This window comes from Lithobates pipiens, unplaced genomic scaffold, assembly GCF_037356315.1.
Source record: "Lithobates pipiens isolate NorthernLeopardFrog02 unplaced genomic scaffold, aLitPip1_a1.2 Scaffold_13, whole genome shotgun sequence".
In the NCBI taxonomy this organism is placed as follows: Eukaryota; Metazoa; Chordata; class Amphibia; order Anura; family Ranidae; genus Lithobates; species Lithobates pipiens.
The window spans coordinates 345,223,776-345,236,722 of record NW_027507718.1 but is presented as its reverse complement, the minus strand read 5'-3'; the positions used below and the strand labels follow the sequence as shown (position 1 = coordinate 345,236,722).

At 39.5% G+C, this 12,947-nt stretch overlaps 1 protein-coding gene across 1 annotated transcript; it reads left to right on the top strand.

Annotated features, from left to right (window-relative positions):
• Positions 1–2,186: 2,186 nt before the first annotated feature.
• On the top strand, positions 2,187–12,837 carry LOC143975085 (fibrinogen alpha chain-like). The gene is made up of 6 exons (XM_077477074.1): positions 2,187–2,344; positions 6,274–6,393; positions 8,029–8,212; positions 10,272–10,417; positions 10,516–11,551; positions 12,011–12,837. The coding sequence occupies exons 1-6, from the start codon at positions 2,291–2,293 to the stop codon at positions 12,715–12,717; spliced, it is 2,247 nt and encodes a 748-aa protein (XP_077333200.1). The 5' UTR covers positions 2,187–2,290; the 3' UTR covers positions 12,718–12,837.
• Positions 12,838–12,947: the final 110 nt, after the last annotated feature.

The window sequence follows — 12,947 nt, the reverse complement described above, 5'->3', positions numbered from 1 at the left end:
CATGGTAATGGCCTGAAGGGAGTTGGGTAAAAAAGCAGTTGGGTAGTGTATATTGTGCTAGAGGCACACAACACCCACTAACTCCTGCAGATGCCTTTATTATAGAACACCAGAGATAAAGGGGTATATACAGATGTATACTGTGCTGTGCTGGAGGCACACACAACTTCCAATAACTCCTGCAGATGGCAAGTGGGCTCAAATAGAGAACAGCTATGTAGGTGGATATAGCGGTATGCACTGGGTACAGAGCACGCAGACAGCACGCACAAGCTCCTAACACTACTGACTGCAAGCTCTATTATAAAAGATAGATCACTAGCTATATAGGTGAGGTGAATATAGTGGTGTATACTGCGGTCAGGGCACGCAGACAACAACCACTACACAACAGCAAGATCGAAAATCGGCTGAAAACGATCGGTGTGTACTGTGTTGAAGGTACACAGAACACCCACTAACTGCTTCAGACGCCAACACACTACACTAGGCCGCCGCGCTGGCGGCCTTTTATAGTGTGGGGCGTGCACTACACAGCCTGAGCTATGATTGGCCACAGGCATCCTGCCTGTGGCCAATCATGGCTCTCCTCGCTGCTGCCGCTGCGATTGGCCAAGCATGCGGGGTCACAGTGCATGCTTGGCCAATCATGAGCCAGCAATGCACTGCGCCATCGCAGTGCATTGTGGGCCGTGAGCGCCACACGAATTTGGCGCGAACGGACCAAAATATTCGGACTTCGCCGAACGGACGAACAGCTGATGTTCGAGTCGAACGTATGTTCGACTCGAACACGAAGCTCATCCCTACTCCGGAAGTATCTAAACAAGGACCTTTATGGCAGGATAAAATGATTGAAAAATTATTTTAGATTGCATTCATGTTAACCCCTCCATAGAATTTTAGTGGATGGGTTTACATACTGGGAGATGATTACTAAAGCTGGTGCATAGAGAACCTGGTGCAGCTGTACACAGTAACCAATCAGATTCTAACTTCAGCATGTTCAATTAAGCTTTGACAATACAACCTAGTAGTTTATTGGTTACTATGCACAGCTGCACCAGATTCTGTGTTCACCAGTTTTAGTAAATGACCCCTTGTTTATTTTAGGCCGGGTTCACACCGCTGCGATGCGGGAACGCCGCGAATCCGCGGCGTTTTCCCGCATCGCATGACTCCCGCCGGCAGTTCACACTGCCCTATGCGGACGGCTGGGAGTGTCAATGATATGTTAATGACACCCCCAGATCCGTCCGCATATCGCAGTGCGATCTGCCGACTCGCACAGGAATCGGATCGCATGGTGTGAACCCCCATGCGATCCGATTCTGTTGCGGACCAAAAAAAGGGTCCCGTGCGAGTTTGCTGCGGGAGCGATGCGAATTCAGCCATACTATCTGTATGGCTGTACTCGCATCGCTACGGAGATCGGATGTGATTTGCAGTGCGAATCACATCCGGATCTCCCCCCCGCAGCAGTGTGAACCCAGCCTTAATTCAGTATTTTGAGGTTTACTTGAAAATAGAAACCCATATAAAATACCAGCTGTCATTTTTCTATAAGTTCCAATAAAGTCTTATACTTTTTACATATTAGCCTCTGGTCTGTAATAGTGGCACCACCAAAGCACACTGAGTGCATTTTCTTTTGATCCCGATAAATATTTAGTGAAATAGTAAATAATTATATACATATATATATTATGTATTAAAATATTATATACATATTATAATATTTAGTGTTTAGTTTTATGTATTTTTCTGCTGTACCTGTATTTTTTAAAGCTGTAATGGTTTTTAACAATTATTTGACAATTAATTTTGGCTTAATATTATAAATTGCTCAGTATTGTAATCTGTTGTTTATTTTATCATTCGTACAAGGTACATGACAACATTTCGTTACCAGAAATGGCATGAATCTGAAATATTGAGAACATGGTAATCTGTGGGAGGATTTTACCGTAAAATGTTACATTACAAGGTACCCTGGACATTAATGTTCTTGTCTTCCCACTTGTTTGTCTCTGTCCTCCCACACAGCACATCTTAGTATTTTCATCATGGGGTCTAAGAACATCAGGTTATCTCACAGAACCTTGGATAAATTTGCTCAATGACTTGAGCAATACTGACCTGGACAGTAACATCAGGCCTGTGCAAAGGTCTTATTAGCTCAGTAAACAAAACATGGTCTAATGATTGACCCTATGCTGGTAGCCAGGCTTAAAAAGCACATCTAGTGACTTTAGCCTCACTATAGTTTTCGCTCGGCCAAAGAAAAAAGATGCTGAGAGCAACACTTGTGACCTTGTTGCTCTGCCTCGCAAGCACCGCATGGGTATGAAATATTCCATTATCTGCAATCTACATTATTTTCCTGCCTGAATTTTTTACAAGTTTCTTCACTGAATCTCTGTATGTTTTACTTAGTTTAAAAACTTATATTGATGCATAAGGTAATATAGGTTTGTACTTTTATTGGTAGTTACAATTATATTATATTTACGTTATATATTAGTTAAAGTGTTCCTGTTCCTCTCCCCTCCTCTTGTCTATACTGCATATCATGTATAAAAAAAGATCTGTGTACTTGCCAACAGAAAATGGCATAAGGATGCCATTTTTAATCCTGTCTGGTGTGGTCACATGATCCTGAAGCTCCGAAACCTCTGTATCAGTAAGTGGCTTGCTACATGGGAGAGGAGGAAGCGAACAACAGCTGGGCCTATGGGTGACGTCACGGCTCCCTATAGTGACTACAGGGTGTTGGGCCATTATTAAAACAGAAAAAAATTTCTTTAAGGTGATGTTTGCTTTGTTTTATTTTAGGCATAATATTTATAAACATATTGGGTTGATTTACTAAAGGAAAATATACTGTTCACTTTGCAAGGGAAGATGCACATTGCAAAGGAATTTTCCCTACAGCTTATTGAATAAGGTGAAGCTTTGGTGACTTCTATCCTGCAATCACGTGCAAGCAAAATAATTTTTTTTTTTATATTTTCCTTGCACATGGTTGGGTATTCTTTGCAAAGTGTTATTTTTACCGCATTCACTAAGCTCCTGGGGAATGTCCCTTGCAAAATACACCTTACCTTGCAATGCAGACAGCCTGTTTACTTTTATTAAATCAACTTCATTGAAACTGCAAGACACATTTTATGGCTTTGTGTGCAAATGAGTGGTTCTTAGATTCAGTATTGTATCATTCTTCATTAAAAGGAAGGGGGGGGGGGTGTATTTTGTCATAATAATAACTGCTTGTAATGGTTGTAAACTTTTCTATGCAGACTTCAATATCTCATAGTTGGTCCAAACCATAGCAAGGCTTTTTCTAAGTTTGTATCCATAGATGACAGTTCTGGCCTGGGGTATGCCTGTGGCACTGTGCACAGGCAAGGTCTGTCTACATATGGGGCGCAGAGAAGAGACTGAAGAGAAGACTTGTTGAGCACCTCAATTTTCCACTCTTCATAGTACACTTTATGGAAATTAATGTCACTGACTTGGATACACACGTTACAATCTTCTTTAGATTAACCACTTGTGTAGTGCAGGGTCCTTAAAACAAATCCATTTAGTTTATATGCAGTCAGATAATTTCAACCAATACATATGTTAGTAAATCTAAATAGGTTGTGCATTCAAAATTGGAACGTGTGAGGCCAGCCAAAGGTGGAAATGATGTGTATAAATTTGGTCACTCATAACGATTGCCAAATCTGTTGAATGCCTATACTGTGGGTTAGGCAACAAAAATAGACATGTTACCCAGCACCTATATGACTACATCATCCGTTCCGATCATTTCATATCAGAAGATATCAGTCATCCTCAAAAGTCAGGGTCAGTCCATACACAGGCCAACTACCAACAGTGCCTAAGGATACTTGTTGGATGGATTGGTAAGGGTGCTTGTTTGATAACTGGTTACCCCTTTATTAGATTTAAGACTTAAAGTAAAAATAAGGCAAAACACTTTTCCATTTAGGATAGATTAAGGAAGGGTTATAACACCCTGTTTTCATCAGGACTCGTGTCCCTGTTGGAAGATTTCCTTTTTATTCCTATTCTGGAACAACTCAATATTTGTGTATTTCCTTCACTTTTGTTGATATAGGTAAATATGACAAATAGAGAGGATGAATCTCCCTAACAGGGCACAGATAGCGATAAAAAGAAAAAAGATGTTTTAATCACTTTCCACTCTATTCAAAACTAAAAAAAAAGATTTGTTTATTTCAATGAAAAAATGGTGTGGGGGGGGGGGGGGGGGGGTGTTACCAGAAGACCTGTTTGCAATCCTAAAACCTATATCTGTGTTCATTGCCCTCTGTTTAAAGTATATGCCTATCCAAAACTAGTTTTTAATAGAGTAGGGAAGGATAAACACACCTGCCGATTTTGGATATCCTATTGGGAAATTCACCCTATGATTGTACTGGGTAATCTTGCCACTAAGATAAAAGGCGATGGTATACCCAGATTTTTACTTTTGCCATCAGAACAAGACGTGAGGGTAAATCTTCACATTTCTACACTCGTTCTGGTTACAGCTTTCTTAGAGTAGAATTTTGCCTGCTTGGAATACATTTCTTCTCACTTGACAGGAAGTGAAAAGAAATCTCTATAATAGAACTCAGACAGTAAAATGCAAACTTATAAGTGTTTTAAGTCTTCCTTTCTCTATCCAAAACTGAAAAGGTTTTTTGCAATACATACTATGCTATGTACAGGCATACTCCACTTTTAAGTATGCAATGGGGTTTATTTACTAAAGCTGAAAAGTGCAAAATCAGTCTCACTTCTGCATAGAAACCAATGAGCTTCCAGGTTTTATTACCAAAGCTTAATTGAACAAGCTGGGGTTAGAACCTCATTGGTTTCTATGCAGAAGTGAGCCTGATTTTGCACTTTCCAGCTTTAGTAAATAAACCCCATTATGTACTTAAAAGTGGGGGTATGCCTGTATACAGTGAATTATAAAAAGGTCCAATTACTTTGTGTAAGAATTGGGATTATGACTGTGCAGTCTTAAACTTGTAAAAAGTCTTAAATCATGATAAACTATTTATATTTGTGTCCTTATAATACGCTCTTTTTATTTAGTCTGGGTATGTTTATAATTGCAACATAACTTCATATGTTAGCACACAAAAAACATAGTAATAAACATGGTAATTTACGTTTTAACCACTTAGTACTTTATCACATTACTACTAAATTGATGCCCACTATATTTATCAGAGTTAGCTTAGATAAGCTTGGTCTTATCTGGTCATCTTTAGAGTCTCCAAAACATATAATATATAGCATTTCTAAAGTTAAGAATGTGTTTGTTTAGTATTTTGGTTAGAGTAGGGTAGAGTTAAAACTGATACAGGCATACCCCACTTTTAAGTACACAATGGGGTTTATTTACTAAAGCTGGAAAATGCAAAATCAGGCTCACTTCTGCATAGAAACCAATTAGCTTCCTGCAGAAGACATCCATCGGAGCTGGAAAGCGACCACGAGTCATGCGACTGGCCTGAAGACAGCTCAGAATCAATATTTAGAACACTTGTTTTTTAAAACTACTGACATAGTGTGCTATGCCAGCCTCTAATAGAGGGGTTGGCATAGTCTTATAAATACAGGTTCACAAACACTTTAAGATAAAATAAACCTTCTGCCTTTACAACTACTTTAAAGGAACCCTGACTTTATACTACAGTTTTCAGATCAAGCTGTACATGTAAAAGAAGAGATGGAATACTATCCTCCCCTGCTTTCCTGCACCACTGAAGTCTGGTCAATGTATCTCCATGGTTCCCCACATTTCTCATTGGTTCCTTCTGTTGACCCCATAACACTGCAGGAGACAGTGGTGACATGAAAGTCAACAGAAGAAACCAGTGAGAACTTCATTGGAAGCAGCAGAAGAGGTGCTTATTTTTACTCTTCTTTTACAGGTACAATTTGCCTTGAAAACTATAGTATAGGGACAGAGTTTCTTTGAAGGAAACTTGTGTTGAGAAAAAAAATGTAGCCAAAGCTTAATTGAACAAGCTGAAGTTAGAAGCCGATTGGCTACTATACACAGCTGCACCAGATTTTGCACTCTCCAGTTTTGGTAAATCAACCCCATGGCGTTGATGCTTTTGGATAAATCAGCCAGTACTCTTTAAATATAAATACAGCTAATAAGACTGCCATGGTTATGAACGGTTTTAAGATTACTTCAAATATGTTTAATGATCTTTATATTTGTTCAATAAATAGACAGCGGAGGATTTTGAAGATGCCGGTGCTACTGGTCGTGGCCCCAGAATTTTGGAACAGAAAGCTGCTGCTGGCTGCAAGCAAGAGAAAAACTGGCCTGTGTGTTCAGATGAGGATTGGGTAAGTAAGCAATGTTTTATAGGCATAGCCTTTGTTCCAGCAGTTACTATATTCCTACATACACCACATAATGCACGGTACTTCAGAATATACTCCCTAACCTTAATGAATAACTAATTTTGATAAAGGTATATGTAAACATAAGTAGGTAAGTGGCAAATTATGTATAGCAAAATGCACATTCAGGTTTCTTGAAAAAAACAAAAACAATCCCCTCTGCTCATGGCTCTGTTGATGCTAGGTGTTCAAGCAATGTGTATACTCTGTGTCAGAGCTTACACAGGGTTAATACTTTCTTGACAGTGTCCATGCATGTACAGGTACAAGTATTGCATCCTGGAAAGAAGGGTTGGAGATCACTTGCTCCACATATCCAGAGCTACAGGGTGTTCTCTGAGGACTCTGAGGATGCAAGGGTCATGAGTATCAGTTTGTGGGTGGGTAGTTTGTTTCATAAAGAGAGCCTGTCAGTGTACCCTAAATCAGCCTTAGAACCAACAAAATAGCAATGCCTAAGGTGGGGGCATGATTAATTGTTATGAGACAAGGCAAACAGCCCTCCAAGAATCTAGTGAAGAATATGGACCCATTCACACCTGAGCATTTTGTAGCTTGAAGCCTGAAGCTACAAAACGCTGGGGGGGGGGGGGGAATCTATTATTCTCAATGGAGATGGTTCACATCTCCACTCCAAGTCTCCTGAAGCCGAGTGCCTGAAGCTCAAACAAGTTCTGGACCCTTTTTTGTCACTCAAATCGGGCAGATTTGGGTGTTTTTTTCTTTTTACATTGGTGACCTTTTGCCCTGCACAAAATCGCAGCCAAATGCGGTAAAAAAAAACTCAGAAAAATCACTGTAAAAACGCAGCCAAAACCATCGCAAAATCGCAGTAAAATCACACGATTTTCTGACTGAAAACGCTATATTCAGGTATGAATGGGGCCTAAGAGGCAAAATCAGGAGACCAATAACTAATTAGCTGTAACTAAGAAAATATTCCAGCGCATTCTTTTTCTATTGGGTGCTCTTTTTTAACTTTGAGATTTGTGTTCTTTTCATTATTGAAAAGAGTAGTACTGAGGTACAAACAGTATATTACAATAGTACAAATACAGGGAGCTATGAGTTGTAACGAACTTCCTTTCTTTGTTTTGGGCTTGAGAATTTGCATGTGAATGTCTGCATTATGCTGACATCCATGCTGTATTAAAATGTCAATTTTGCTAGCCACAGACTGCCCATTTGATGGATCAAATTTCAGCCCGTACAGCAGTGACCGGCTGAATTTCAATCTATCTATGACCAGTCTTATTTGACAAACGTTGATATAGCAATCGATGTCTGTCATGCAGGACTGGTGGAAGACTTTTATCAACCAGTGGCTTACAGCCAATGGACTGCATCCATTGATTATCGTGTTCTGACAGCAGAGGGGTCCCACTGTCAGAACACAATTTCACAGCAGGAAGGATTCCTCTATCCACATAGTATGTGTAGATGGGGGAATCCATTTTTATTTTTCGATCAGACCGTTGGCTGGTAGGACATTTTTTTTATTGTCTATTAGGCATCAAAAAGGCAGTCTAACTGTATTACTGGATATTCTATAACATTAATATTTCATATTACCTGTAGGGCCCCAAATGTCCTTCTGGATGCAGGGTTCAAGGCCTAACTACACAAACTGACAAAGAATTTAGCAAGAGAATTGATGCCATTAAACAGAAACTAAAGGATGGAGAAAGCAACTATAAAAGCATTGACGTCAGAACCAAGGAAACATATGAGCTTGTCAAAGGAAATCTGGTGGCAGCACAACGTATGTATTAATCTCGCAATTTTAGCAGCATTCGGCTTATTGCATGCATGACAGTATATTGTTCCAGGCCATGTTTTGTCAATATAGTTTTTAACACAAAATATGCATTTCTTATGAGTATGTTTTATTTAAAGCTTTGTTGAACCATAAAAAATCCATTAGTGGGAACACAGATTACAATACATAATTTTTTTAATCTCAGGTGCAGTTGCCATTAGCAGTGTTTAGGGAATGTCTAGTAAAGTATCTATCTTCACCTCTGCAACATCTCTAAAATCTGCTCCTTTTTAACTAATGTAACCACCAAGCTCACGCACTTGTTATCTCTCGCCTTGACTATTGCAACTCCCTTCTCATAGGCCTACCTCTCCATAGGCTATCCCTCTTCAGTCTGCCAGACTCCTCTATCTTACCAACCGCTCAATGTCTGCTACCCATCTCCGCCAATCCCTACGGCTTCCGATTGCCCAGCGAAATAAATTCAAAATACTAACCACGACTTACAAAGCCATTCACAACTCTGCCCCGAGCTATATCACCAATCTTGTCTCCACATATCACCCAAACCATTCTCTTCGCTCCTCTAAAGACCCCCTACTCTCAAACTCCCTTGTCTCCTCCTCCCATGCTCGTCTCCAGGACTTTAGGCGATCCCTGAAAACTCATCTCTTCAGGAAGCCTACCACGCCTCCAACTAATCTTTTATTACTTCCATTAGCTCATCCTCCACAGTTAAAATCGTTTGTACCACTTGCCCCACCCTCTTAGATTGTAAGCTTTTATGAGCAGGGCGCCCCTAATCCTCTTATATTTTATTGTATTGCAACTGTACTGTCTCCCTTTTATATTGTAAATCGATGCGTAAACTGTTGGAGCTATATAAATCCTGTATTATAATAATAATATCTAACTATCTATCTATCTATCTATCTATCTATCTATCTATCTATCTATCTATCTATCTATCCTTTCAGTTGACCACAATATCAATTGTTTTGTATTTATTTTCTTTAAAAAAAATTACAGTTATTAAAAAAAAAAAATTCCTGTCTACAAGAACAAGCTTTAAATACACAAATAACAGTGTTTTTTTTATTCTAGCTGATATACAGCATGCCTGATGTGAAACTTTTCTAAATATAAGAGTATTCATTTGAACAGACAGAAAACAAAGACAGTCAGATTGACAATAACCAGGCATTAACAGATTCTTTTAAAATGTGATCTGTTACAAAAAGGAAACAGCTTCCACATCATGGAATGCTTTATTGTAAGCCAGCATGCTTTTGCTCACAGGTTGTGTACTAATCGAAAAAAGTGAAGCTGAGCATATTCAGCTTCCATTCCCTGGAATAGCGTGAGAGTAAAGCTAGGTTCACACTTGTGCACTCACAGACACCGCATGTGATTCGCGCGGCATTGCTGTGCAGATCACATGCAATGTCTATGCGATGCAAATTCAGCCAATCACATCACATTTGCACCAAAATGGTGCAGGACCCTTTTTTTGGTCCTCACTGGAATTGTATCGCATAGGTGTTCGCACCTATACGATCCAATTTCTACACCATTTGACAGTTCGCACTGCGATCTGTGAACTGATCTGGGGGTGTAATTAACTTTACATTGACACCCCCAGGGGTTCACAGATGTCAGTGTGAACCAGTGTGCGATTCAGGTGCGATGCGACAAACGGCACTAAATCGCAGGGTTTCCCGCATCGCACCAGTGTGCTTGTTATTTTAGCATTTAGGGGGCATAGCTAAAAGCATGATTGAGGTAGCAACTGCCACCAGGACCAAAGACCTGGGTGGGCCAGAGTCTCAAACTGATTTATTTCCTAGTACACTACTTCGCATTATCTTTGTATATATTTTTGCTATGTCTGAAACAGTGAGTCTGTTATGTTTTTTTTTTAATTTGACATTTAATGTAATACAGACAGGAACTTATCTATGCCTGTCACTAAAGGCCTGATTTTAAAAAGTCCTTTTTGTATGTTCTTTTGAGGATTCTGGCAAATTACAGTGACAATACATTTTCTGTTTGACATCTTTAGAGACTGATGGTGCATATAACCAGGTTACTGAAAACCTCAGGAGAAAGATTGAGTTCTTGAAAACTACAGTTACCACTCAGATTGACAGAATCAAATTGCTGCAAAAAAACATCAGAAACCAGGTGGTGGAAATGAAGCGCCTTGAGGTAAGAGAGCGGCTGTGTATTGAAGACCCACAAGCTGGTTTATTTAATATGCATCACTTAAGACACGTGGCGCTCTCTAATTGATTGCTCTTTTCCAGGTTGATATTGACATTAAACTCCGTTCTTGCAAAGGATCCTGTGCAAAGGGCGTTGAATATAATGTGGATTATGACAGCTATGAAAATATCCAGAAACAGCTCTTACAAGCCGAATCTACTGATCTGAGACCAAATGTCAATGCTATACCTATGATGAAGATGAGACCAATTAAAGATGAAGTTGTGACTGATTCCCGTTACAAGACACTTGCCCAGCAGAAAGACCAATATCCCATATTCTCTGATATTAGACAATATGCATTTGTACTAGAAGGGAAAAGTAAAGAGGTAAGTGGACAACCAGTGTCCACTTCGGGTGTCTCTGGTAGCACAAAAGTGCAACCCACCCAAACATTTGTTATTTATGAGGATAAAGGTACACCAGTGAAAGTATCTGGGGGAGATAAGACATCTGTCACTGACAGTCGAGTCATTACATGCACAAAAACCATTACTAAGAAAATAGTTCATGGGCCAGATGGACCTAGGGAAGAAGTTTTTGAAACAACAAGTGGAAATGAGTGTGATAAATTAGAAGAGCTAAAGAAAGAAGGAAAGGGTGAGTTTGACGCTGATGGCACATACACTGTGAAAGTAACTGGAAGTGGCAGTACAGGAGGTGCCCACATTCCAAGTTGGGAGGACTTTCTTAGTGGTAAACAGGTCAGTGGTAGCAGCTCTTCTACTGGAAGTTCAACCTCTAAAACTCAGAGTTCATCATCAAAAACTCAAACTTCATTAGCCTTCGGAGAAGATGAATTTGATGATTTTAGCCATACGGACTTTGGTTCTCCTAGTTTCCAGCCAGGTAAAACACAAAGCTCTTCTGGATCCACTACATATTCCAGGACTGTAGTGAGCAGTAGCAGTGGGACCACAAAGGATGGAACTGAGTGGGGTACTAAATACAAGAGTGGACCAGTATTTGAAGATCTCGGTCCAATACAAGTTGACCGCAGTGAAGAAGACGTGCCTGATTTTAGTGCCCGTGGTGTGAGACCAGGAGTGAAAAAAACATCATCTTACACTGGAAGTGGTAAATAAAAGAAAAAGCTACAGTTCTATATAGGCCAAAAACACATAATTCAGCCTTCCAAAACAATGCTACCAGGATAGTTGTAGGGGACTCAAATTATCTATGAAACTCTACGTTGTATAAGGCAAAGATCATAGTTTATTACATGTCACCTAAAAGTTACACTATCTTGCCCAGTATTATCACAGTGTAATTAAAAACATAAAAAATAATATAGTAGCTTTTACATTTTGTCTGCTGCCAATTAGATTGATACATGCCAGTTACATTTACTTATCAAAAAATTGTGTTAGTACACAAGTGCCTTGCAATGCTTTCAGATAAATATTGTCAAACAGAAAATAAGTTTAGGAGAACATAATTTCTTTAATTTTCCATCATCCTGGCAAACTTAGCAATGTGCAATAATAATCAAAATATGAATCCTAGCAAACAAGATAAAACTGCGTTTCTTTTTAGACTGTGCCGATATCCTCCAGAAACACAGTTCTGGTGGCAAAAGTGGCATTTTCAAAATCAAGCCAGAGGGATCTCAAACAGAGCTGTCAGTGTATTGTGACCAAGACACCCTGCTAGGAGGATGGCTTTTGATTCAACAGAGAGAAGATGGATCTGTGAATTTTAACAGGACATGGCAAGACTACAAGCATGGATTTGGATCTGTGGATGCAAATGGGAAGGGAGAACTTTGGTTGGGAAATAAATACATACACATGCTGAGCCAGAATGAGACAATTCTCAGGGTTGAGCTAGAGGACTGGTCTGGCAAGCAGGCTTTTGCGGAATATATCTTTCGCTTAGGGTCAGAATCAGAGGGGTTTTCTCTTCATGCTAGTAGTTATGAAGGTTCGGCAGGGGATGCTCTCACAGAAGGCTCTAAAGAAGACAGTGAAAACACCTCTCATGATAAAATGAAGTTTAGCACATATGATAGGGACAATGACAAATGGGAGGAGAATTGTGCAGAAATGTATGGAGGGGGGTGGTGGTACAATAACTGCCAAGCTGCCAATCTGAATGGGATTTACTATACTGGTGGTCAATATGATCCTAGGAATAATGTCCCCTTTGAGATTGAGAATGGAGTTGTTTGGTTGTCTTTCAAGCCAGATGATTATTCTCTAAAAACTGTGAAAATGAAAATACGGCCTGTGGAAACTGCATAATCATATTTTTTGTATAGTACTGCACTCCCCAAAATATTACTGTATTATGTGTTTTTTTAATATACTTGGCTTAATGTATAGACACTGTAACTGAGAAGAAAACTAAATGACTTACATTGACATGCCGTTGTTGTGTTTTTGTTATTACACTATGTCACACTGGTTCTTTTTCATGTAAGTAGTGCTTAACAAGTTGAAATAGTTAATTGTACAGCTCAATAAAATCAACA

Coding starts and splice junctions, on each gene's coding strand:
- LOC143975085 (XM_077477074.1), top strand. CDS start 2,291: ATGCTGAGAGCAACACTTGTGACCTTGTTGCTCTGCCTCGCAAGCACC. Junction 2,345..6,273: donor GCCTCGCAAGCACCGCATGG/GTATGAAATATT, acceptor TTCAATAAATAG/ACAGCGGAGGATTTTGAAGA. Junction 6,394..8,028: donor TGTGTTCAGATGAGGATTGG/GTAAGTAAGCAA, acceptor TATTACCTGTAG/GGCCCCAAATGTCCTTCTGG.